This window comes from Heliangelus exortis, chromosome 7 (assembly GCF_036169615.1).
Source record: "Heliangelus exortis chromosome 7, bHelExo1.hap1, whole genome shotgun sequence".
NCBI classification, from domain to species: domain Eukaryota; kingdom Metazoa; phylum Chordata; class Aves; order Apodiformes; family Trochilidae; genus Heliangelus; species Heliangelus exortis.
The window spans coordinates 12,024,962-12,046,799 of record NC_092428.1 but is presented as its reverse complement, the minus strand read 5'-3'; the positions used below and the strand labels follow the sequence as shown (position 1 = coordinate 12,046,799).

The following is a 21,838-nucleotide window of genomic DNA, read 5'->3' as shown; positions in this document are numbered from 1 at the left end:
ACCAGAGCTCTACCAGGAACCTCTCTGACACCCTGTCCCCAAGAGGAAGGCAAGTTATGTTGGCATTAATACATGATGGGAGGAAGGCGAAGTGATTTCTTGTCTCACCATATTTGAACCTGTTTTTCCACCTTTCCTTCTCTGGAAAATTCAGGCTCTGGTCTGAGTCACGGCTCATCACTCATGCAAGGTGAGACACGCTGGGAGGGTTTCTGGCACTGCCTTTAGACTGACATTGCTAGACTTTAGCAAAGACCAATCAGCATGGATTCAAGCTGAGGTGGAATGATTTAGGCTTTCCAAAGAATGTGTGTTTGCTGCAGATTAGCCAACCCTGGCAGGTGCTGGCACCAGGAGAGGTAACAGGAGCCTGCAGCTTGCAAAGCTGGCACTAGGCTACTGCAGGATGCCAGTTCATGGACTACAAGCAGAGAGGTGCCCCCGAAAGCAGTGCTGCCAAAAGTGGCACCCAAGACCCACACCATTCCTCACCATCCCTGCAGGGAGCTCCTCAGCCACCAGGCAGCTGCTGGTCAAGGGCATCACCAGCTGGGAAGAGGTGATGTCCACAAGACAAATGCTGGATGGGCAAAAAATGCCAAATGAGGGCTATGACGTGCAGAGATAATTGACCAGATGGAAGTAACTGAAAAGTGGGTGAGAAGACACCCAACAGAGAAAGTCACCTCTCACTGTGTTCCAGATGGGCATCCTTTGTGCTCAGTGAGAAAGTACACATCCTCTCACCAAAATTGCATGCTATGGACAATGAGAGTGAAAACCAGCTTCATCTCCAGCTTCTGCCCTCTTAGAGGTGGATTTCTTTCCATTTTTTAAAGACCATCCCATGCAGTCCTTGTGGGTCTTTCCGTTTCCAGACGGCAACTTTTTACACGCCAAGAGGCAGCAAGAAGAGCCAAAAGCTGGACAGGACCTTGCTGGGATGAACTGGGCCCATGGACCCTGCAGCATCTGGAGTACCACCAGCATCTTCCTGCACCACCAGCAGCCCCATGCAGCTGGAGGGTGGTCCAGAGGCTTCATGTCCTCCAGCACACAGAAGTCACAGGCAACATCAGATAGTGCTGTGCCTCACCATGTGGAAATAAACAATTTGTTACAGCTCTTAACCCTCCCATAGTGTCATGAAAATATTCCCAAGTGATCCCACATAGGACGGGTGTTTTGAAGGGTGTTTCATCTCAGAGCAGAGTCCAGCCCTCAGGTAAATGACATGGAGGAGGAAGGACCAGAGGGAGTGGCAACTTTTGACACTCCCGAATGCTTGGAGCAAAGGGAATAACAGCCCACTGTGTGGCGGGCAAAAGCAGTGTTCTCAGGTGGTGGGAACCTCCTGGTTGATGGACATCAGGAAGAAGGAAACCCACACATCTTCTGCTGCAGCCCCTGGACCAGAACAGGTAATCCTTGGTGCTTCTGCCTTTGCACAGGTGGCTAGGGAGGGGCCATCCCTGGGGACAGCAAGAGATCATTGAAAAATCCCATAGATGGGACAGCAGGGCTTCCCCAGGAGCCCTGGGTTTGATGGAGTTATTTCTGCTCACAGGAGGGGTGGTGGGAGCACTCAGGGGTCAGGACCCCTGGTGGAAGAGCTGCCTCTCTCAGGCCACCAGGGAGACAAGGTTTGAGCAAGGGAGTGTTTCTGCAGGCTGGCTGCCGGGAGGCAAGGGCCACTCTGGGCAAGGCATTCTCTTACATTTGCATGCCATTGCTCTGATGTTACACCACAAAAATGCTCTCTGTCCCTCCTTGCTTTTCTGAAAACCTCAGTTTTAAAAGTAACGAGACTGGAGTCTCCTGGGACTGGGCAGCTGTGGAAGGGTTGTGTTGAGTTTGAGTATGCATGGTCACCATCCTTGCTGTGTTTTCCACCCCTGCCCCTCTGTCCCAGAGACTCATATGCTCCTCAGGAGCATCCCAGAAGTGACCCCTCAACCATCTTCCCCTGGAAAGGAGAGCCCTGCTGCACAGCAGGGATATCGACAGGGACAGGTGATACAGAAGGGATCTTCAACCCCAGTTGCATCCCAGGGGCATTGGGATTGGGGTGGGGAATGCTTCTACCCCCAGAGTGAAGAGCAGCTATGTCAGGGGAGGGAGGAGTCAGGGCTCTGTAGTGCCAAGGCACAGCCACCCCAACCTCATGCTGGTGATACCCCACTGGGGGCAAGAGGGTGGACAAGAAGTGTCCCTGAGGTCTTCGCCAGTAGAACACCAGTGCCTGTGGGATCCTCCACATACTGCTCCAGGGACAGCAGAAGGAAGCCTTCTCCTGAGCTGCAAAACCTCCTCTTGCAGCATGGGAAGTTGGTTCCCCCAGCAGAAGAGAGGGGGGCTGATGAGGGTTAGCTAGGAAGAGAGGGAAACCTGCTGGCAGTTCTTTCTTTCAACAGGAAGATATTTTGCAAGGAAGCAGTGGGGTGGATGCAAGATACCTGGCATTAGCATCATCCATTTGGCAGCACTCCTAGCAATGTTCTCCATGCCATTTAACTATTTCAGCACTTTGCACAGAAGCTGGGGCAGTATTTCTGTTGCAAATGTATTGTCTTCAACAAATAAAGTGATAGGAACATGCCAAAACAATGATGGGACTCTGGGACAGTATTGCACTCAGGTTTTCAAAAATAGCTATTTCAGCCATAAGGGAAACCCAAGCAAATCATATTATTTGATTTCACATTAAGAACAAAACCACCATTGCACTTCAAGTTAAAAGTGTGTAGTTCAGTTCAGTTATCAGTGTAATCAAATAATCTATTCTTCTGAGCTATGATTTTAAATGAATAATCTGTCATTCCCTCAAAACCCAGCTTCACCTAGGCAAATGTGTGATTAAAATGTGAGGGAGCTTGGATTCAGGCGTTGTTCTAGCTAAGCAAAATGAGTCCTTTTTAGGGCCGGTTAGAAGATTTCTAATTTTAAATTAATTTCCCCTGTTGAGTGGTAAAGGTTGATAGTGTGACATAAGCATGGTGCATGCCAAGTGAAATGCATGCTATGCCTTCTGTATCAGAACTATCAATGTCTCTGCTGCTTACCATGTTGACCATGTTTTGCAGAGCACCATGATGTGGCTGTTTATAACCATTGCTTGTTTATCATGCATCAGTGAAAAATCCGAAGCAAGCCCTGAGGTGTTCATGGATGTTGTAAGTCCTGGCTTCTATCCCTTCTTTTCCTGCTTGGGCATGCAAGATACCTGTGTTGCCATAGTCTGAGCAGGACTCGTGGTCTCTGTGTGTGTGTCTTTATCAGGGTTTTATCAGAGCTTTTGTGTCCCTGTGCTTATGTACATGGGGGATTTTGGTCCAAGTCAACAGTCTTGGTCAATGCAGATATTTCAGGCTTGGAGCTTCCCTGCTGTTCACAAACATTGATCGTGACATGAAAAGTGACAGTGGGTCTTTCTTTACCAGACCTGATGGAAACTCACACCTGCCAAAAATTTTAGCTGCAGTCATGACACTGGTGCTAGGGACATTGGGAGGTCCCTACTCCACTCTCCCACTGACACCAGCCCAGTGCAGCCAGTTTGCTTTGCCCAGTAAGAGCCTGACACCCTCTGGGACAGAGACCCTCCACCTGTCCCATGCTGTCCTTCCCTTCCCACAGGGTGAAATTGTCCACTACCATGGGTATCCCTTTGAGGAGCATGAAGTGGTGACAGCTGATGGCTATTACCTCACCACACAGAGGATTCCTCACGGCAGAGACAACCCAGGAACCAGGAGCCCATCCCATGAAGCAGAGGCACAGGGCTCCAGCATGTTTTGTCCTTGTAAGTGCCAAAAAAAGGGCTGCCTGGTCCAGGGACCCTGATAACTTTGCTGGCCTGGAGTAGGCCACCTCGAACAAGCCTCAAGAAATCAACTTTCCCTGTAGAATTACCCTTGGGAGCAGGAGAAATTAAGGTGCTCAGCACTCTGACCTTCTTGTTCTGAGAGGAACTGCTCCAAAGGGGAAGGAAAAGATAAGGAAAGTGAATAGAAGAGAGAAATCTTGTCCCAGATTTTACCCCATCTCAAACCCAGCCAGTGGAGCAGCAAAAGGCCATTTGTCAGAAAAAAACCCCCACGTGTCCAATGCCATCTCACCATTTCAGCTTCTTTCTGTTCTTCAGCTGAACCACTGTTTGCATATGAACATGGCAAAGAAGTGAAAAAGCCAAATTTCCATTCAAGACACTTTGTCCTTACCCTGTCCAGGGTGGAAATGCAAGTCTTATATTGAGGTCTAAAAAACAGCAGAAAAGAAAAGAGGACACAAAGAGAAAAAATTAAAAAAAAAAAGAAAGTAATTTTTAATTTCAACTTTTTCATGCTGCAGCCTGTGGTTACCCTACAATATTAATCCAGATATCCTTGCAATGACCTTGGTGTGACTGTGACATTGGACCAACTTCAAGCAGAGGATAAAAGCAGAGATCCTTTCCAAACTAAACTTTCATAGGTTCATAATCTCTCTCCCAGTCTCTTCCTACAACACTTCAGGTTTCCAGGACTTTGTAGGAAAATTCTTAAGTCTCTCCTGGGGGGCTGAGACTTGCCCATATGGCTGAATGTGGACAGAAGTGAGTGGAGGAAATGCTGTTGACCCCTCCAGTATCTGAGTCTTTTGCAATGGGGCACCAAGGTGCCATGGGAGGTACTGAACCCCTGCTGGGTTTTTGTCTCTTGGTCAGACACAGAGCACCTGAGCCAAACAAAAGGCATTCTGAGGAGGGTGTTCTCCATGCAGTCAGTGTCCTTTGACATTAGGCAAAGACATGACAGACATGACATGGGGCTTGGTATCTTTCTTCCTGGGAGCTTGATTTGCCAATTTCCATTCAGTGTGGAGTCCAGCCTTATTTTTTAACTTCACTGTATCAGTTTTCTCTGCCCCAGGATGACCAAAAGAGCCTGCTTCAATTACATCTCCCCAAAGAGGTGAGGACATAGGTGACCATCTCCCTGCACTGGAGCCACTGACCCAGGGGATTGCTGCCCAAGCAATATCTGGATCTGAATGGTCAGTTTTGCTTGTGGTCAGAGATAATGATCCTCTTCTTTCTTCAGCTCCCAGGCCTGTGGTCCTCCTGCAACATGGCCTGGTGTTGGAGGGAAGCAACTGGGTTAACAACCTGCCCAACAACAGCCTGGGCTTCATCCTAGCTGATGCTGGCTACGATGTCTGGATCGGAAACAGCCGGGGGAACAGCTGGTCACGAAAGCACAAAGAGTTTGAGTATCACCACCAGCAATATTCAGCTTACAGGTATTTTCTGTGAAACTAAAGTGTAGACAGGTACCTGGCACCCCCAGCACTGTCCATAGGCTGGAGGAGCAGCAGCACTGACAGTGCTGTCACATTATCTGCCAGTAGATAGAAACTGACACCATCAAGACACTATAGCCCTCCCCTGTTCCCCAGGTACTCATGGAATTACTTGCTGTGTCCTGTGCATGGCTCTCAAGATCAGCAGCAATATTTTTGTCATTTGCCTGTCTCTGTTGCAGCTTTCATGAGATGGCCATGTATGACCTTCCAGCGACAATCAACTATATTCTGCAGAAAACTGGACAGGAGCAGTTATACTACGTGGCTTATTCCCAAGGCACCACCACAGGTACTTAGAAGGAGATCAGAACACTCTCAGTCATGTGAGCTGTCAGCCTTAGTTTGGGAGCTCCAGAAAAGCTGGAGAGGGACTTGTTATGAGTCCATGGAGTAAAAGGACAAGGGGGGAACAGTTTCAAAATGAAAGAGGGGAGACTGAGATGAGATTTCAGGAAGAAATTATTTGATGTGAGACTGGTGAGACACTGGCCCAGGTGTCCCAGAGAAGCTGTGGCTGTCCCCTCACTGCAAGTGTTCAAGGCCAGGTTGGACAGGGCTTTGAGCAACCTGATCTAGTGGGAGGTGTCCCTGTCCATGGCAGGGGGGTTGGAAATAGATGATCTTTAAGGTCCCTTCCAACCCAAACTATTCTATCACTAAATCAGCAGCTGCCTCAAGACTCCTTCAAGGGTCCTTCTGAAGAGCACACACACCTGGGAGTCAAGAAATTAATCACAAATAAACAACAGGGCAAGGTCTGCTTCCTTCTTCCTCCCACAGGTTTCATTGCATTTTCATCCATCCCTGAGCTGGATCGCAAAATCAAGATGTTTTTTGCCTTGGCTCCCATCACCACAAACTCAAATATGAAGTCACCCTTGGTAAGGGTGTTTGACCTTCCCGAGGTGCTGGTTAAGGTACGTCCTCACCACACACTCATCTGGTGTGAAGGAGAAAGAACAGGAAGGGATCATCACCTGAGACATGCAGTGCTTGTACATCATTTTCATGTCCCTGCTCTCTGGGTGCCCTTTACACTGAGCAGGTGTTTGTGTCTACACTCTTTATTTATTAATGATCCATGAAGCAGTGCATTCCCCTGACCAGCCCTAATCCAAACAGAGATATTTCTAGATATTGTTTTTGGGTCCCTCCTCCTATGAGCAGCTTCTAAGAAGATCAGGGCTCTTCCAAGGCCATTTCTGAAAAACAAAAATTACAAAGCACAACAAAGCTGTTGCAAGGAAGGCAGCAGCTTTTAGGGGTGAGTAGGGAGGTGGGGAGCATCTGAAGGCAAAAGGGGAGTGTGAACCACACTGATACAGGCCTCTGACTTTCACAGCTCATTTTAGGACACACGGTGGTCTTCGATAAAGGCGAGATCTTGAAGCGAATCATTTCCAGCCTGTGCAGCTACCCCATCTTTAAAAGCTTTTGCACCTTGGTCCTTTACTTGCCTGGTGGGTTTACCGACAGCTTAGATGTGGTATGTACACTCCAGCTTACTTTTCAAGTGATCCAATTTCTCAATGTTTGAGCCTGAGTTGTCAACTAGCTGCCTTCACCTGGCCTTTCCTTTTCAGTTTGTCAAAAAATCTGGTCATTATGTCAGTGTTTGGCAATCTGGCCATTGTGTTTGCCACTGTGATGCCCTTGCATTGGCACCATAAGAAGTCCAGACTGCACCCAAGTTCATATATCCACCAGGAATGTTGCCTACCCAGTCGGGAGACTGCCAAAGGAAGGAGCACAGAAATTCATTCAGCAGTCCAGGGGCTCCCAGGGTTTCTCTTTCACTAAGTGATTTGTAATTTCACATATGTTTTAATAACAAAATGGGCTTTTACAGAATGAACTCCCCTTCAATCCACTGCCAAGACAGATGGGCCCTTACACCATTTGTCTTCCATCCCAGTCTACCATCCCTTAGAAAATATTTATCCCCACATTATCCCTTTCCCTATGCTGAACACTGAGCTATAGGAACTCAGGCTGGGGTCACCAACCAAGCCTACTCCCAGTAGGCCAGCACTACAGCTACAGCAGGTTGCCTGGAGACTTGTACAGGCAAGCTGGATTGTCCCAGGAGGCTCTGCTCATGCAAGGAAGAGCTGTTTCCCTGGGGCCAGCCATGGTTTCAAGGTCCACATCCTGCCATGAACTGCCCATGTGAGTAAAACTAGAGACAGGTCCACATAGAGTACCAAGCAATAATAGCTTGAGCATGGATGGAGTCAGAGATGGGCCACTGTTTCTCAAGTAAAAGGTTGCTGTAGTTCCATTATGCATTAGAAACATATAGAGCTTCTGTGATAAGTTGCACATCATCTTTGCAAAAGGATCCTAAGCACACGATAAAGGGTTTTGCTTTGGTTTGAAAACCACCTAAACTCACAACGTGGCCCCACATCCCATGGCAGCTGTTTGGCTTGCTGAAGGGAGCCCTGCAGCCTCTGTGTTGCTGCCTGTGGTGTGTTCATGTGGCTGAGCTGTTTGTGCAAATCCAAGTTCCAGCTAGGCTGTGTGAGTGAAAGATTTGTTGTGTGCCTGCTGAGCAGGATCAGCTTTATTTCCCTCCCTGCAGAGAGTAAATGTCTCCATTGGTTTCTTGCAGAGCCGCATAGATGTCTACCTGTCCCACTACCCTGATTCAACATCCCTAAAAAACATGTTGCACTGGCGCCAGGTAATACTTCCACCTGCAGAGTGAGATCATGTGCAACCAGGGCCCACATTCTCTCTCATCTGCTGGGGACCTCTTCTCAGTGCTTGGGTATAACCCTCCATTGCTCTCTCTGCAGAACGATATTAGAGAGAAAGGGGAAGACTGATACAGAACACTGCTATGGATGCAGTTCTTTTGTCCATGACTTTCAACTAATGATGACCTAGAGTCTTTGGAGCTGGTAGGAGATAGATTTATGGAAGCAAAAACTGGTAATAAACCAGCACAGGAGATGCTAGAGTAAAAGTTAGAGCTGAGTGTCTGTCGAGACAACTAATCATATAACAACTAATCACTGAAAGAGTGTACAGACTCGTGTGCTGCTGTAGACACTGACCATGGCAGACAAGGAACCTTGCCCAGAGGTCTGGTTCCTGTCTTCTTTGAGTCTAGCACTTGGTTGAATGCTGGGTGCACTATGAGTTTCTTGGGCCTCAGCCTCCAGAATCCTCAGCTTGCCAGTGACCTCAGAGAGGAAGAATAAAAGACACAAGCAATGCCCAGCAAACTTACCAGCCATGCTGAAATCTTCCTGGGGGTTGAGCTCTTCTCCCAAACGACGATGTCACACGGAATCAATAGCATCCTCCAGCCTTTGTGTTAGCAAGGAGCAGTGCATTTCTCTAGTCCTCTCTTTCATCTCTCTTACAGTCCTCGCCAGTGCATGGATAATAAACACAGGTCTCCTCCTTTTCCAGCTCTATCAAACAGGGGAATTCAAGCATTATGATTATGGAAGTGACAACATGCTTCATTACAATCAGGTAAATTAAACTGATAAGTAGGAAAAAAAAAAAAGACAATGACAATGACAATGACAATGAAAATGAAAATGAAAACACTTCAGTGGCTGAGACAGAATTTTATGAGATGTATTGGTTTTGCCTTAGATGATCAAAAAGCTTTGTAACCTTTCTTGCAAAAAGAGATCTGTAATGTCATACAGTTCTCACTTCTTTACCTGCTGGTGAAAACCATAGGAGCTCAAGGCATAGTCAGAATCTCTAGTGACAATTTCTGTGTCATCTCTCAAGATAGGGGAGAAATTCTGAGCAGAAATAAGGAATACTTTCTTTTTTTTTCTTGCTTGTGACCTCCCAGGCTTTCCTTCCTCAAGTCACTCTATTTGTCTTCTAGACCACACCTCCCTTCTATGAGCTGGAAAACATGAGAGCACCACTTGCTGCATGGTATGGTGGCAGGGACTGGATTTCAGCCCCTGAAGATGTAAACCTCACGCTGCCCCGTATAGCCAACGTGACATACAAAAAGTATATTCCTGAATTTGTCCACTTTGATTTCCTCTGGGGTAAGCAAGTGTATGAACAAGTGTACAAAGAAATTCTTGAACTGCTGGAGAAGACTGCCTAGAGTCAGGCCTGTGGCAGTAACTGCTGGTTTCTCATTTGTATTCTGGGGCTTCTTTTATTGGGGGGAGGGAGGGAAGCAAAGAAAAAATGAGGTGGGAAAGTCTCATTAAATTGCTACTTTTGGCTTGGAATTATACTACTTGGGTAAGTGAGGAAAAGAGCCCAATCCAATGATTACAGAAGCATGTAGGATTTAGCTTAAATAGTCTGAGGTCCTTACAGAAGTTGGCCTTGGACCCTGGGCCTTCCAAGTGCCTCACTCCCATATTTCCCATGGAGGTTGGCCCATGGCTGCTGTTTTGGGTTCTGGCCTCCCTGCACTTAGGTTCCCAGCTATGAACACCTGGACAGGAGCTCAGGCTCCTCCTGGACTCTGGCAGTTCACGAGGGTGGGTCTGCTCAGATAGACCACGTGCTGTGCTGAGTGATGAATCCTACTGCTATAGCTTTATCCACCCTCTGGTGACTCTTCCATGCCAATAATCCCAAAATCCTGATGTTCATTGTTTTCCTTTACAGTTGGAAGGAGGTAGTAACTTTCTACCTAATGACAATGAGAAGAGCTTGTGTTTGTTGTGTTTTTTCCCATGAGAACTGTCCATTTCACTAGCATAAAGAACATCTTTCTCAAATTCATCCTTGCTCATAAACAATAAGTTATTGAATAAGTTCTAACCAGGAAACACCATTTTGAACCATTTTGTTTTCTCTATGTGAGAGAGAGAAGAGTCTGGTGGAAGACAGTAATGAGCCTAACTCTGTTTTCAGCTTCTGGATTACACTTAATATTATATTGATTAGGGGAAGAATTGTGAATTTGCCTGTTTGCTTAACTGTTTTTAAAATATGCCTAGGAGCAAGCAGGGCAAAGTATAAGGCCCTCTTGCCACAGAGAGATACAAATAATAATAACAGTAATAATAAAGTCAGATGGGGTCCACTGGGATCTGTCTGTACTGCCTCAAACCTCCAGAAGATGTGGTGGTTTTGCACAGACATCTTGCCACAGGCATGCAAGGGAGAGCTGCATGTCCAACATTCCCCTGTGCTCAGGAATTATTTTGAAGTGGCATTTAAAGCTGCCAGATACCCATGATACAACAAACATCTCCCTCCCCATGCCCCATGGCAAGAGGTGGGTAGCCAAGGGTGAGGAGGGTTTTTGAGCCCAGCATGGCCAGTATCCAGAGGCAGGCTGTGGGACTTAGCAGTGCAGTGTGATCCAAGAGTCTGGAAACCATGGAACAGGATGGTTGGTGCATGTCATTGTAGAACCCCTCCAGTGGACTCTGTTTGAGTCATCAGCAAAGGGGAAGAGCTATAAAGGTCCTTCCTTTTTCATCCTTCCAGCTAGAATTGATCACAGAAGAAAAGAGGACAGGGTGAATAATCTTGGGATGTAAGAATTAGGCTATAGGTTAGGTATGATCTCTCTCGAGTGACTGTGATTAGCTACCTAGTATATTTGTAATGACATTTTTGTGTATTCAGTTATTTGCTGCAGGGGTCTGGCCTGGAGCAGCATACTTATGGGACTTCACTGTGTTCATGCTATGGATAGCAATATAAATGCAAGAAGTTTTTTTTGTCTTTGCACATAAACACCCAAAGCTCATCAAAACGTTTCCCCAGCAGGGTCCTGAAAAGCTTGAAAGAACTTATGTTTAGTTTAAAAGTACTAACTTTTTATTTCTGAGGATGTGTAAGGGTTTAGTATCTTCTCTTTCTGTTCAGGTTATAATGTTTCTGCCCCCTCTGTAATTATCTGATGCAATGGTTGTATTGCACTATCTTCATTGGCAGTATTCCATGATGGAACATTTCCTTGAAGTTCTCCCTAAATCAGGTTCTGGAAACATTCTGTTCTGGAACTTGCCTCTTATTCCTTGCTAAGGATCAACAGTGGTTGAAGCAGTGTGTTTTGGAAGTAAACAGAATAGAGAATAATCAAGGTGTCTGTGTTGTGATGTTCTGTCATTTGGGTTTGCCTTGATCAATAAACAGATTGAATGACACAGTGAACTCTGTTGATCTTGCCAGAACTGGAGTCCTCACACATCTCGAGTCTGTCAGGAAAGTCAAAAATCATCAGTCAGGTTGATGGTGATGGCACAGGTCCATAGTCAGGCTGGGACATCAGCCCATGATATTGGGGTCCAGATCAACTCAGTCTCTCACCTTGACACTTCACAATACAGTATGAGGCCTTCACAACTTTGGTAAGTGCACCCATAGCACTGCAGCCTCTTTAATTATCTGCATGTGAACAACCCAACCTCAGCCATATGCCTACACAAGTGAAAGATATCAGTCATTCATCCACTTAATTTTCTTCCAGATGTACTCAGGCAAAGCCATTCCTGATTTGCTTGCCTATAGCACATGAGGCCAGCAAGGCTTAAAATCATCACATCCCATTAAAATACAGCATTTGCCCCATGTTTCCTGACCTACAATTTTCTATCATCATCACAGTCCTTGCAAAAAGGCACACCCATGAGCTGTGGTCAGCTCCAGGCTGTGACCACACTGGAAAGGTGATGAGCACATCTAATACAAGGTCCTCCTCTATTGAGGATTATTCATAAGCACGTGCTTAAAATGATTTTGTGCTTTTGTAAGCAACCCTAGGGTTGCTTTGGTGTCTGCTTTAAGCAATGGACTGGCCTATGCTGTTATTTAGAAACTTGTTTGTACGAGGATTAATCTAGCATAAGGTTTCAGCTATTTATGTCAGATGGTGTTCTAACTCTTCATGGTTTTATGATCCTTAACAGCCAGCTTGGCAACAGTTCCCAGCAGTTTATGGCACTGACAAATAGATTCAGAGTTTTATTCAGCTGAGGACATGTAGCTTTCTTATTTCAGGAATTACGAGCAATCTCTGTATTTTTTCCTACGTTATTTCCATATTTTGTTTGCTAGATGAATACTTAGAAGAGAGACATGATAGCTGTCTTTTAAGCTTGTATTTTTGTATGTTGGGAATGGTGTAAGGCTGTGGAAAGTTAAGAGCCAACCCCATGATCAGATATCTCAGATATCACTTCCTCCAGCACTCTTCACAAGCCTCTGTTGGTCTCCATTTCTGACCCTGGGCTATGTCATGGGAGGTATACAAATGCTACCTGAAGGTCTCTGATAGCCCTGACCAAGGCACTGGCAAAGCTGAGCAAAATGAGCTTTTCTCCAGTGCATGGGATAAAAGCTCAAGAGCACCATGAGACCAAATTTGAAAAATATTTCCCTATTGATAACATTCAGTGAAGTTGGCCCAGGTCTATTCATGAACAGATCAAACTCTATTAGCTTTAAAATACTCTAAAGCTAATTGTACAATGAAGAGAGAAAGGACTAGTACAAGAAGTCCAGGGTTGTTCTGGGGTCTTCTAAATGAAGAAAGGAGGGAAGAATTAGCTGAGACAAACCAGTGGTGACCACCTCAGTTATTTTGCAATCAACATTTAGGAACAGTTATGCTTTTGCTGATTTGGTTTCACTACTGCAAATAAGAAGATTGTATGAACAATTCTAGCAAAGTGCTGTGAAAAGATTTTTTTCATCAAGAGGTTTCACCAGGCTTCACTATGCAACTCTAGCATCTTAGATGTTACTAAACATGTAATTAGAGATGCTGGAGATATCCTAGCCTTGCTTAGGGGCTTTAAACTGGAAGAGGTACAACCAGATAAGCACTGCTTGCCTTATCAGGTTCTCTACTTGAGCAAAGTTCTCCAAGGTTACTGCCAGAGAACCATACTTAACTGACAGGCATTACACAAGAGCTGATGCTCTCTTGTTGCTAAAAGACAGAATACTACTCTCTTACCATATATGTAAAAAGAGTGGTCTGTCTTGATGCTGTTGAAGAAAACCCAATGGTAGAGTAAAAGAAAACCACAAGCTGAGCAGAGGTTCCTCCATATTTTTCAATAGAGTGTTTTAACTCCTCTTGGGACACACATTGGAATTATCCTCTATATAACCAGTGAAGTCCAACTCACATAGTGGGATTTTTACACACATGGGAGTAGGAAGACATTTTCAACAGCCCAAAGTAGACACAGGGACAGAAGTAAGGTAATGAAACAGTGAAGGCTCTGGACACACCTGCTTTCAGCAAGATAGCACCCACACACACAGTCCCTTTGTCAGCAGTTGCATCACTGAGAGCAAATTACTGTCTGGTGGATGGAGTAACGTGTGCTGTTTGGGCTGTGTTTCACAACTCACACACCATTCAGAGACTGTGGCTGGTACAAACACTAAAAGTCGACCTAATTCATGACATACACTCAAGCAGAGCACCTGGTAGCCAACTGGACTTGGACTTTTAGGTGGCTACCACACACCTACAGAAAGGCGTAGGCTGTTACGTCACAAGCTGGGGGTGGAGAACCTCTGCTCTGTTTAATACCCATCACTTCAGCCAAACAGGGGGGTTGCACAAGCTCTCCCCTACTCTGTCATCCACTGGCAAGGCACTGAGTTTGGTCCTTTTCCAGAAAACATTGCAGAAATTTTGCAAATCACCAGTTGCAAATACAATACTGCTTGGGGTAAGGGCTGTGTGAAGGTTCCCTGGGCCACTGTCACTTTTGAAAAGTGGTGGAGTCACCCAGCATCTCCCACTCAGGCAGCCAGTGATGTCTGACTTGCCCTTGGTGCATCTGCAGAGAGGTTGGAATGCTCCTGAGGCCTTGTGAAGCTGGTGGAGCACCAGTCCTTCCATTTCTCCAGGAGCTCTTCTAAGAGTCATTCCCTAGTGGGATTTAGGAAATTACTCTTTGCAAATAAAACAAATAGGACTTTTTTTATCATGAGGTTAAGGTGAAAATCCATAGCTGAAATTCCTCTCCACACCACTTCAGATGCTTTTGGAAACATAATCCTTTGCAAATATGAAAATCGTGACTACATGGCCAAAAAAAGGAAAGTATCAAAGATAAGACCAGCACACACATTGTTTAGTCAGAGGACATGTGATGCAGTTCAGAGTGGTGCCAACATCATAGAGTTCTGACACAACGTGCTCTTTTTAACACTGATGATGACAGCTCCACCACCATTCATACCACCAAGCCTCATCAGATATGACAACAAATACCAAAAAAGTAGACATAGTCATACCTATTCAACCTATGTGTTCTTTGTGTAGTGTGAACTTCTACTTTGGGTTCATTCCCTCTTTGGGACAATTGGCCTGACAGCATTTTCTGCCACTTTAGTTCTTCCATTATAGATGTGTGTCTCCTCTTTTTACCATTAAATATACAAAATGAGACTTGACTAGTACCAGATCCAATTAGAATGGAAGAGTATGAAGAGCCTCGCACAGACACTAGAGGGAGCTGGAATTGGGAATTCATTCCATTTCCTCAGTCCAGACCATCATATATGGTCTTCAGATATATAAGGAATGTAATCCATCATAACCAAGTATAAAGAGGCATTCATAATGATGTAGTTATAGTAATAACAATAGCAATAGCAATACTGCTACTACGAATAATAATAACCTCTTACACAGGCACAAGATGTGGCTGTTCATTGAAATCCTATTTTTGATCCAAGCCCTGATGAAATCAACAGATGCCCTCAAGCAGAAGAAGGCTGTAGATCCTGAGACTTTCATGAATGTCGTAACTCAAAAATTTGAATTTCCACTCTCTCTAAAAGTTTGCAGATGTTTGTCTGGGAGAGAGAAAGGGATGGAGCATATCAGTGTGGAGAGGGCTCAGGGCACTACGTGTGCTGGTTTTGTTGTGTGAATCATAGAATCATCCAGGTTGGGAAGGACTTCTGAGATCATCAAGTCCAACCCTTGATCCACTACCCCTGTGGTTACCAGACCATGGCACTGAGTGCCACATTCAGTCTCTTCTTAAAAACCTCCAGGGATGGAGAATCCAGCACCTCCCTGGACAGCCCATTCCAATGCCTGGTCACTCTCTCTGTAAAAAATTTCTTCCTAATATCCAACCTAAACTTCCCCTGGCAAATCTTAAGTCCGTGCCCTCTTGTCTTACTGAGAGCTTACTGCAATTATTGGCAGGTCAGTTAGAGCAGGGATTAATCCCAGCCTGGATTTGATCGGACACCTTCCTGGAGAGTAGAAGCTTGCATGTGGCTCCTCTCCTTCAGCTGCAGTGGTTTGCTCTGGGCCACGTCCAGGCAAGTCCTGGAAGTCTTTGCAGATGTTTAGATAGATGCAAGACATGGGCAATAAACTTGCTGAACGTAATCACTTCCATCATCATGACAAGGCTACCATACAGTGACATACAGGCAGGGTCACAGCTGGATTTCACCAGACTGAAACTTCCCCATCTGTGGAATTTTCAGCCGAAATAAGCTCGGGCAGAGCCTCAGGAGCCCTGTGACAAATGCTATGGGACTTGATCTGTTGCCCTTCTAGTCAGCCCAGCTCAGCAACTTCCATGTGTCCCACTACCTAATCTACCCCGTGCATCAGCCCACGGAGTGACATCAGATGTCCTGCTGCCTGTGTCAGCTATCATTAAATCCTTTTGGTTTCAAACTTCATTTTTGGAAGCACTGCAAACACATGTGCTATTACATGTTGCTGCCACCTGGTCCCCTCCTGCTCACCAGCACCAGCCCATGGCTGGGCATCTCCTCTTCCCTTGGGCATCTCACTGGGGTGGACATGAGATTTGGACAGACCATCCTCCCTCAAAAAAAGTCTGATGCAGAGACACCCCGAGCAAAGCAATGTCCAAGCTGACACAGTGCTTTGGTGTGGTAAATGCAGACCAGAGGATGAGGGCTGCGGTCTTCAAGTCAAATAATACCTCAGCTACAGAAAATTTTCTATGTGGGTTTTTCTTTCCTCAGAGCCACATGATCTGCCACAGGGGATACCCCAGGGAGGAATATGAAGTCTTAACTCACGATAGCTACTACATCAGCCTGAACAGAATTCCCTATGGAAGAGAAAATCCTAGGAACAAGCTGTATGGCACTACTTCTCAAGGAAGCCAGGAAAAAAAAAATCCTTAACATAACAATGAAACTTCTCAGGTTGGAGGAGTGTGTGTTGTTAAAGCAAAAATACCAACCCCGTATCACAGCACCCATATTTCATATCAAGCAGAGATTGGTTTTAAGGCTCAGAGGGTGTAGGCATATCTTAAGAGAGCTCCTCACTTAATTTTTCCCCCATAAATTTTTTTACTTTGAGTTTTGAATGATCTCAGGGATAGGCCTGTACTTCTAAGCTTTCACATGGCTGTTGTCAGTGGCCACAGTGCTGATCTCGTGGGGATGAGCCCCTGAGGCCTGGGAGGCTTGGGAAGGAGTAGGGCTGAACAGAGTATCTTGGAGCAGACCATGTCACATCCCAGGTCAGGAAACCCAAGAAGATTTGGACTGGAACTCCTCACTTTCCAGTCTCCTTCTCAGAAAGGATCCCGGGTGCAGCCAGATCCAAATCCTTGTCTAAGTGACAAGACCCAGATGACAGTCCAAAGGAGATTTGGGTAGGACCCCTTTGCTCTTTAGTCTCCTTCTCAGAGAGGAGCCTATGTGCAGCTGGATCCAATCCTCCTCCCAGATCTGGGTGTCCTGGGGAGGGTAACCACAAACAACAACAGCCCAAGGGAAAATTTGACCATCTGATACCCGTTGATCAGATTAAGGTGACACTCAAGGTCTGTATTTGAACATAAGATTTAATTAGAACTATAGAAGGAATAAAATCTGGTACATTGATTATTATATAAGCTCAGGCAACACAATCACACAAGCTGATTCTTTAGATCACAGAAGTCACAATACATGGATGTTAAAGCTGGGGAAAAAATGTGGTTACCTAATGATTATAGGGAAGAGAGAAATCGAGAGAGTAGAAGTTAAGAGATATAGATAACAGAAAATAACCAGTCCTGGACCCAGCCAGTGGGGGAGAGTTGGTGTCAAAGAAACACCCACTTCACTCCCCAATCCTCATCTCTACATGGGTCCAGCTGGGATGTGGGGGACCCTTCTTCCCCAGACATATGCCCAGGGAGGTGGAGGGTCTCCATCTGAACGTGTTCAGGATGGGCCCAGCCAAGCACTCCCCTGCATTCCAGGGCTGAGTGGCCTGAGGGAGGTCCCCAGGGGCAGCTGCATGGCTCAGCACTGACATCCCAGGAGCATCTGTCCTTCATCCCTGGGAGACAGAGGCCACAAATGCCCCACGTGGGCATTGTTAGCTCAGTCTACAGGATGCTGGCTGGTAGTTTTGTGATTAGTCCTTGTGATTAGAAGACAAAGCAGAGTTTCACTTCAACACCTTTCTATAATAAAATAAATGTATATAATAAAATAAATGTATATAATAAGATAAATAACATTTAATGGTGCTGAGGGACACGGTTTACTGGTGACCTTGGCACTGCTGAGTTAACAGTCGGACTTGATGGTCTCAAAGGTCTTTTCCAACTAAAACGATTTTGTGACCTGATTCGTGCCGACAACAGCTCAGCAATCACAGGAGTTCTGGTGGGCAGGTGCTGGCCCAGGGACCCGGTGCCAGCACTGGCATCTCTCCTCAGTAAGACCACTTCCTCAGTGCTGCTGGGACGGTCCCGAGATGCTCACCCAGCGTCTCCTCGTGGGACACGGAGAGGAGACAGGAGATGGAGAGGTTGTGCCAGCGATATCCCTCACCCCAAGGAGAGGCCTCCTCCCCAGCCGGGCTCCTCCCGCCCCACATCCGCGAACCCAGCGGGTTCCGAGCCCACCCCCCGAACCCACCCCTACCCGGAAGAGGAGACTGCGAGACCCCTCCCGCGGCTTCCTGAGGCGTGGGATGGGTCCTTGCGGGGCTGGGGCGGGGCCCTGTGGGACGAGCCGGGCCCGGCACCATGGAGGGCGGCACTGGGCGAAGGGTGCTGGTGGTGGGCGCGGGGCTGGCGGGGCTGGGGGCTGCGCAGCGGATCCGGGGCCACGGCTCCCTCCGCCTGCTGGAGGCATCGGCCCGCGCCGGGGGACGCGTCTGCACCCACCCCTTCGGTACGGGGCTGGGCACGGGGCAGAGGCGGCTGTCCCGGGGCGGGAGCTGCACGGCCCGACGGGGTGGGCAGTACCGGAGGGGCTGGGTGTGGGAGGTACGGCACCGGAGAAGGGCCTGGGGGCCGGGAGGGGGGAGAGCAGCCATGTGGGAGCTGCCCCTGTGACGCTCCCCGCCCTGGGGGCTGTCCGGACCCGAGGGAGCGGCGGGACCCAAGCGGAGCCGGTCCCGGGTGGCACAGAGGGGGCTGGGCAGAGAAGAGGCAGCCGGCTTCTGCTGTCCTGGAGGGGGATGTGTGGGGGTCGTGGGGGGCTCATGCCACATGTACACCTCGGGGTGACCCCCCCCTCCCCGCAGCGTCAGGGCTGGTGGAAATGGGAGCACACTGGATCCACGGCCCCTCGCCGGGGAACCCGATCTTCCGCCTGGCCACCGACTACGGGCTGCTGGGCCCAGAGGCAGCCCAGGAGGAGAACCAGCGGGCGGAGGTGGGAGGCCGCCCCCCGCTGCCTTCCGTCACCTACGGCAGCTCGGGAAGAGTGCTGGACCCTCAGGCGGTGAGCCAAGCCCGCGACCTCTTTGACAGTCTCCTGGCTTCCACCCACACCTCTTGGGGGGCCGGGAAGGTGCCGGCACCCAGCGTGGGTCAGTATTTACGGGCGGAGATCACCCGGAGGATCTCCGCGCTGGGAGGCCAGGAGGAGGTCCAGCGGCTCCAGCTGGCTGTGCTCGCTGCCTGCTTCAAGCTGGAGTGTTGCATCTCTGGGACCCACAGCATGGATCTGGTGGCCCTGGAGCCCTTCAGGGAGTACGTCTCCCTGCCTGGCCTGGACTGCACTGTCCCAGGGTAAGCACGGGGCTCAGGAGGGGAATGGGATGCAGCGGAGAGTTCCGGGGGACAGCCCATCCCCAGCGGTACCTCCTCCTCCAGCGGCTACAGCAGCCTGCCCCAGCGCATGCTCTCGACTCTGCCCGAGGGCACAGTTCTGCTCAACAAGGAGGTGAAGAGCATCCGGTGGAGAGGGTCGTTCCGTGAGGAGGGGGATGATGCCAGGGATTTCCCTGTCCAGGTGGAGTGCAAGGACGGAGACACCTTCCTTGCTGACCACGTCATCATCACCGTCCCACTGGGTGAAGACACCAACACCTTCCCTTGCCCTTGCCTGTCCCCTCCAACCAGCTGGTGTGGTTGGAGATGGACAAACAGAAGGCAGGGACTTGCCCAACCCCCTTCCCAGCCTCCCCTGTCCCACCCTCTCTCAGGTGGTGGGAGAGGGGAGCTGGAAAGAAAATGAGGCGGGAGAATATCTCGGACCCCATTTTGGAGCCCAGCAAACAGAGCTGCCTGATCTTCTGCCCAATCTGCCTGCAGGTTTCCTCAAGGAATGCCACCAGGACTTCTTCCACCCTCCCCTGCCCGAGAGGAAAGCAGAAGCCATTCGCCGCTTGGGTTTTGGCACCAACAACAAGATCTTCCTGGAGTTTGAGCAGCCTTTCTGGGAACCCCAGCAGCAGCTCCTCGAAGTGGTGTGGGAGGACGAGTCTCCTCTTGAGGAGCCCAGCACTGACCTGGAGGCCAACTGGTTTAAGAAGCTCATCGGATTCGTGGTCCTTCAACCACCGGAGCAGTACGTGGCCAGGAGCATCAGCAAGGGGACATCTGGGGTGTTTGTTTGGAAGTCTGGGGTGTTTGGAAGTCTGGGGTGTTTTGGCATCTCCCAGGTAATGTCAAGGAACACCTCAGTCCTGTCGGGAGCTCCAAGACTTCTGTGGGTCACTGGTGTCCCATGACAGCAGCTCTGACAAGGGAAGGGAGGCCATGGTGCTCAGTGAACAGTGTGAGGGCAGCAGGCAGCTCCCAGCCCCAGGTGGTTGGATGGGGTCATTTTAAGAGGTCTTTTCCAACAATGAAAGTTCTCTGATTCTGTATTTTTTCCTCTCCAGGCACGGGCACGTCCTCTGTGGCTTCATTGCAGGGAAGGAGTCGGAGTACATGGAGACTCTGAGTGACGGGGAGGTTCTCAGCACCATGACACGTGTCCTCCGCATGCTGACAGGTGCTGCCTCCCCTCCTTCCAGCACCCAAACTCCCACAGGGACACGTGGGCATCCAGCTTTCTGAATCCCACCCAAAATCTGCACCTGCAGGGAACCCCTGCCTGCCTGCTCCTAGGAGCATTCTGAGGTCCCAGTGGCACAGTGCTCCCTACACCCGGGGCTCCTACAGCTACGTGGCCGTCGGCAGCTCAGGAGATGACATTGACACCTTGGCTCAGCCCCTGCCTGAGGACACCAAGGACCCCAGGGTAACTTTGGCCCAGGGAACGCAGCAGCCATGGGGAGGGCAGGGCAGGGCAGGGCCTCTCAGGCATGGGGACAGACAGGGTTGGGAACATGACATGCCAAAGAGCACTGGGACGTGGTATTCCCCACTCCCACTTCATTCAGGGATCACCAATGCTTGTGTCACCAACCAGCCCCCCTTGGCACTGTGCTCCATTGGGATGGGGGGAAAACACACTTCTGTGACATTTGCAGACACATAGTTCCTTAAAACCACTTTCTGGGATCCTCATGGCATGGGGTGAGTCTCTGGAAGGGAAGGTTCCCACTCCTCATTCTTAATGTGGCTGCAGAGTGGGTGATGCATCTGTGGGACATCAAAGGGCACAGAAATTAGGTTGGCTTAGTATGACCCAGTGTCCCCACGAGGCTGGGGAAGCTGGCACACTCCCAGTGCTCACCTCCCACCTCGGCACAGCCTCTGCAGCTCCTCTTTGCTGGTGAGGCCACCCACCGCACCTTCTACTCCACCACCCATGGGGCCCTGTTGTCAGGCTGGAGAGAGGCTGAGCGGCTCAACAAGCTCTTCGAGGCTACCAGTCCCATTCCTCAGCAATGAGGCAGGAAAATAAAACCGTGCTTCACAGGTTGCAGCCAGTCAGCCTCTTTTATTGAGAAACGTCTCCGGCAGGGGGGTATGGAGGCTCTTCTCTCTCCAGGGGAACGGATGCGGCTCCTCGGCTCGGGTCCAGAAAAGAGACTGTGGCGTTAGTACCAGTTGGTGCTGGCGATCAGGAAGCGGGTGTCGTCCAATGGGTTCTGCGCCGGGCCCGACTGCGGGGCGGGCTGAGGGACCGAGGGTGGCTGAGGGGTGGGTTGGGGATCAGACCCTGCGGTACGGGGGGTGCCGGGCGCGGCAGAGGGTACCCCGTGCCCGCCGGTGCCCCCCGTGCCGGTGGAACCCACCGTGGGGCTCCCCGTAGGCTTCACGGGTCCCGTAGGCCGCGGCTCCGCCATGGCGCTCAGGAGGCGACGGGAACGGCACTGAGGGCAGCCCCGCCCCACGCCCCTCCGCGGTGCGTCGCTTCCGCCTGCGCC

The 21,838-nt window shown here is 49.0% G+C and overlaps 2 protein-coding genes and 1 long non-coding RNA gene across 6 annotated transcripts; 2 read left to right on the top strand and 1 right to left on the bottom strand.

The window, feature by feature from the left end:
* Positions 1–1,223: 1,223 nt before the first annotated feature.
* Positions 1,224–11,453, top strand: LOC139798359 (putative lysosomal acid lipase/cholesteryl ester hydrolase). Of its 2 annotated transcripts, XM_071748865.1 has the most exons (10): positions 1,227–1,421; positions 3,084–3,173; positions 3,637–3,802; positions 5,082–5,280; positions 5,523–5,632; positions 6,124–6,260; positions 6,686–6,829; positions 7,958–8,029; positions 8,767–8,832; positions 9,206–11,453. In XM_071748865.1, the coding sequence occupies exons 1-10, from the start codon at positions 1,230–1,232 to the stop codon at positions 9,437–9,439; spliced, it is 1,410 nt and encodes a 469-aa protein (XP_071604966.1). In that variant the 5' UTR covers positions 1,227–1,229; the 3' UTR covers positions 9,440–11,453. The 2 variants fall into 2 exon arrangements, with proteins under 2 accessions (XP_071604967.1, XP_071604966.1); XM_071748866.1 differs by lacking the exon at positions 6,686–6,829 and having other exon boundaries at positions 1,224–1,421.
* Positions 11,454–17,114: 5,661 nt separating this feature from the next.
* On the bottom strand, positions 17,115–21,329 carry LOC139798358 (uncharacterized). The gene is made up of 2 exons (XR_011726798.1): positions 21,202–21,329; positions 17,115–21,107 (listed from the first exon to the last, which is right to left on the bottom strand). It is a non-coding gene; the product is annotated as an uncharacterized lncRNA (long non-coding RNA).
* Positions 17,124–21,393, top strand: PAOX (polyamine oxidase). 3 transcript variants are annotated; one of them, XM_071748850.1, is made up of 7 exons: positions 17,124–18,459; positions 18,815–19,304; positions 19,389–19,588; positions 19,830–20,085; positions 20,402–20,514; positions 20,606–20,763; positions 21,219–21,393. In XM_071748850.1, exons 1-7 carry the CDS (start codon positions 18,312–18,314, stop codon positions 21,357–21,359), a joined length of 1,506 nt encoding a protein of 501 aa, XP_071604951.1. In that variant the 5' UTR covers positions 17,124–18,311; the 3' UTR covers positions 21,360–21,393. The 3 variants fall into 3 exon arrangements, with proteins under 3 accessions (XP_071604951.1, XP_071604950.1, XP_071604952.1); XM_071748849.1 differs by lacking the exon at positions 21,219–21,393 and having other exon boundaries at positions 18,312–18,459; positions 20,606–21,003; XM_071748851.1 differs by lacking the exons at positions 20,606–20,763; positions 21,219–21,393 and having other exon boundaries at positions 18,312–18,459; positions 19,830–20,179; positions 20,402–20,511.
* Positions 21,394–21,838: the final 445 nt, after the last annotated feature.

What these genes read in the sequence shown, in the direction of transcription:
- PAOX (XM_071748849.1), top strand. Translation starts at nt 18,312, where the DNA reads ATGGAGGGCGGCACTGGGCGAAGGGTGCTGGTGGTGGGCGCGGGGCTG. An exon ending in CTGGACTGCACTGTCCCAGG is followed by an intron (nt 19,305 to 19,388) that starts GTAAGCACGGGG and finishes CTCCTCCTCCAG; the next exon opens with CGGCTACAGCAGCCTGCCCC. An exon ending in CATCATCACCGTCCCACTGG is followed by an intron (nt 19,589 to 19,829) that starts GTGAAGACACCA and finishes ATCTGCCTGCAG; the next exon opens with GTTTCCTCAAGGAATGCCAC.
- LOC139798359 (XM_071748865.1), top strand. Translation starts at nt 1,230, where the DNA reads ATGACATGGAGGAGGAAGGACCAGAGGGAGTGGCAACTTTTGACACTC. An exon ending in ACATGTTGCACTGGCGCCAG is followed by an intron (nt 8,030 to 8,766) that starts GTAATACTTCCA and finishes CTCCTTTTCCAG; the next exon opens with CTCTATCAAACAGGGGAATT. An exon ending in ACATGCTTCATTACAATCAG is followed by an intron (nt 8,833 to 9,205) that starts GTAAATTAAACT and finishes TTTGTCTTCTAG; the next exon opens with ACCACACCTCCCTTCTATGA.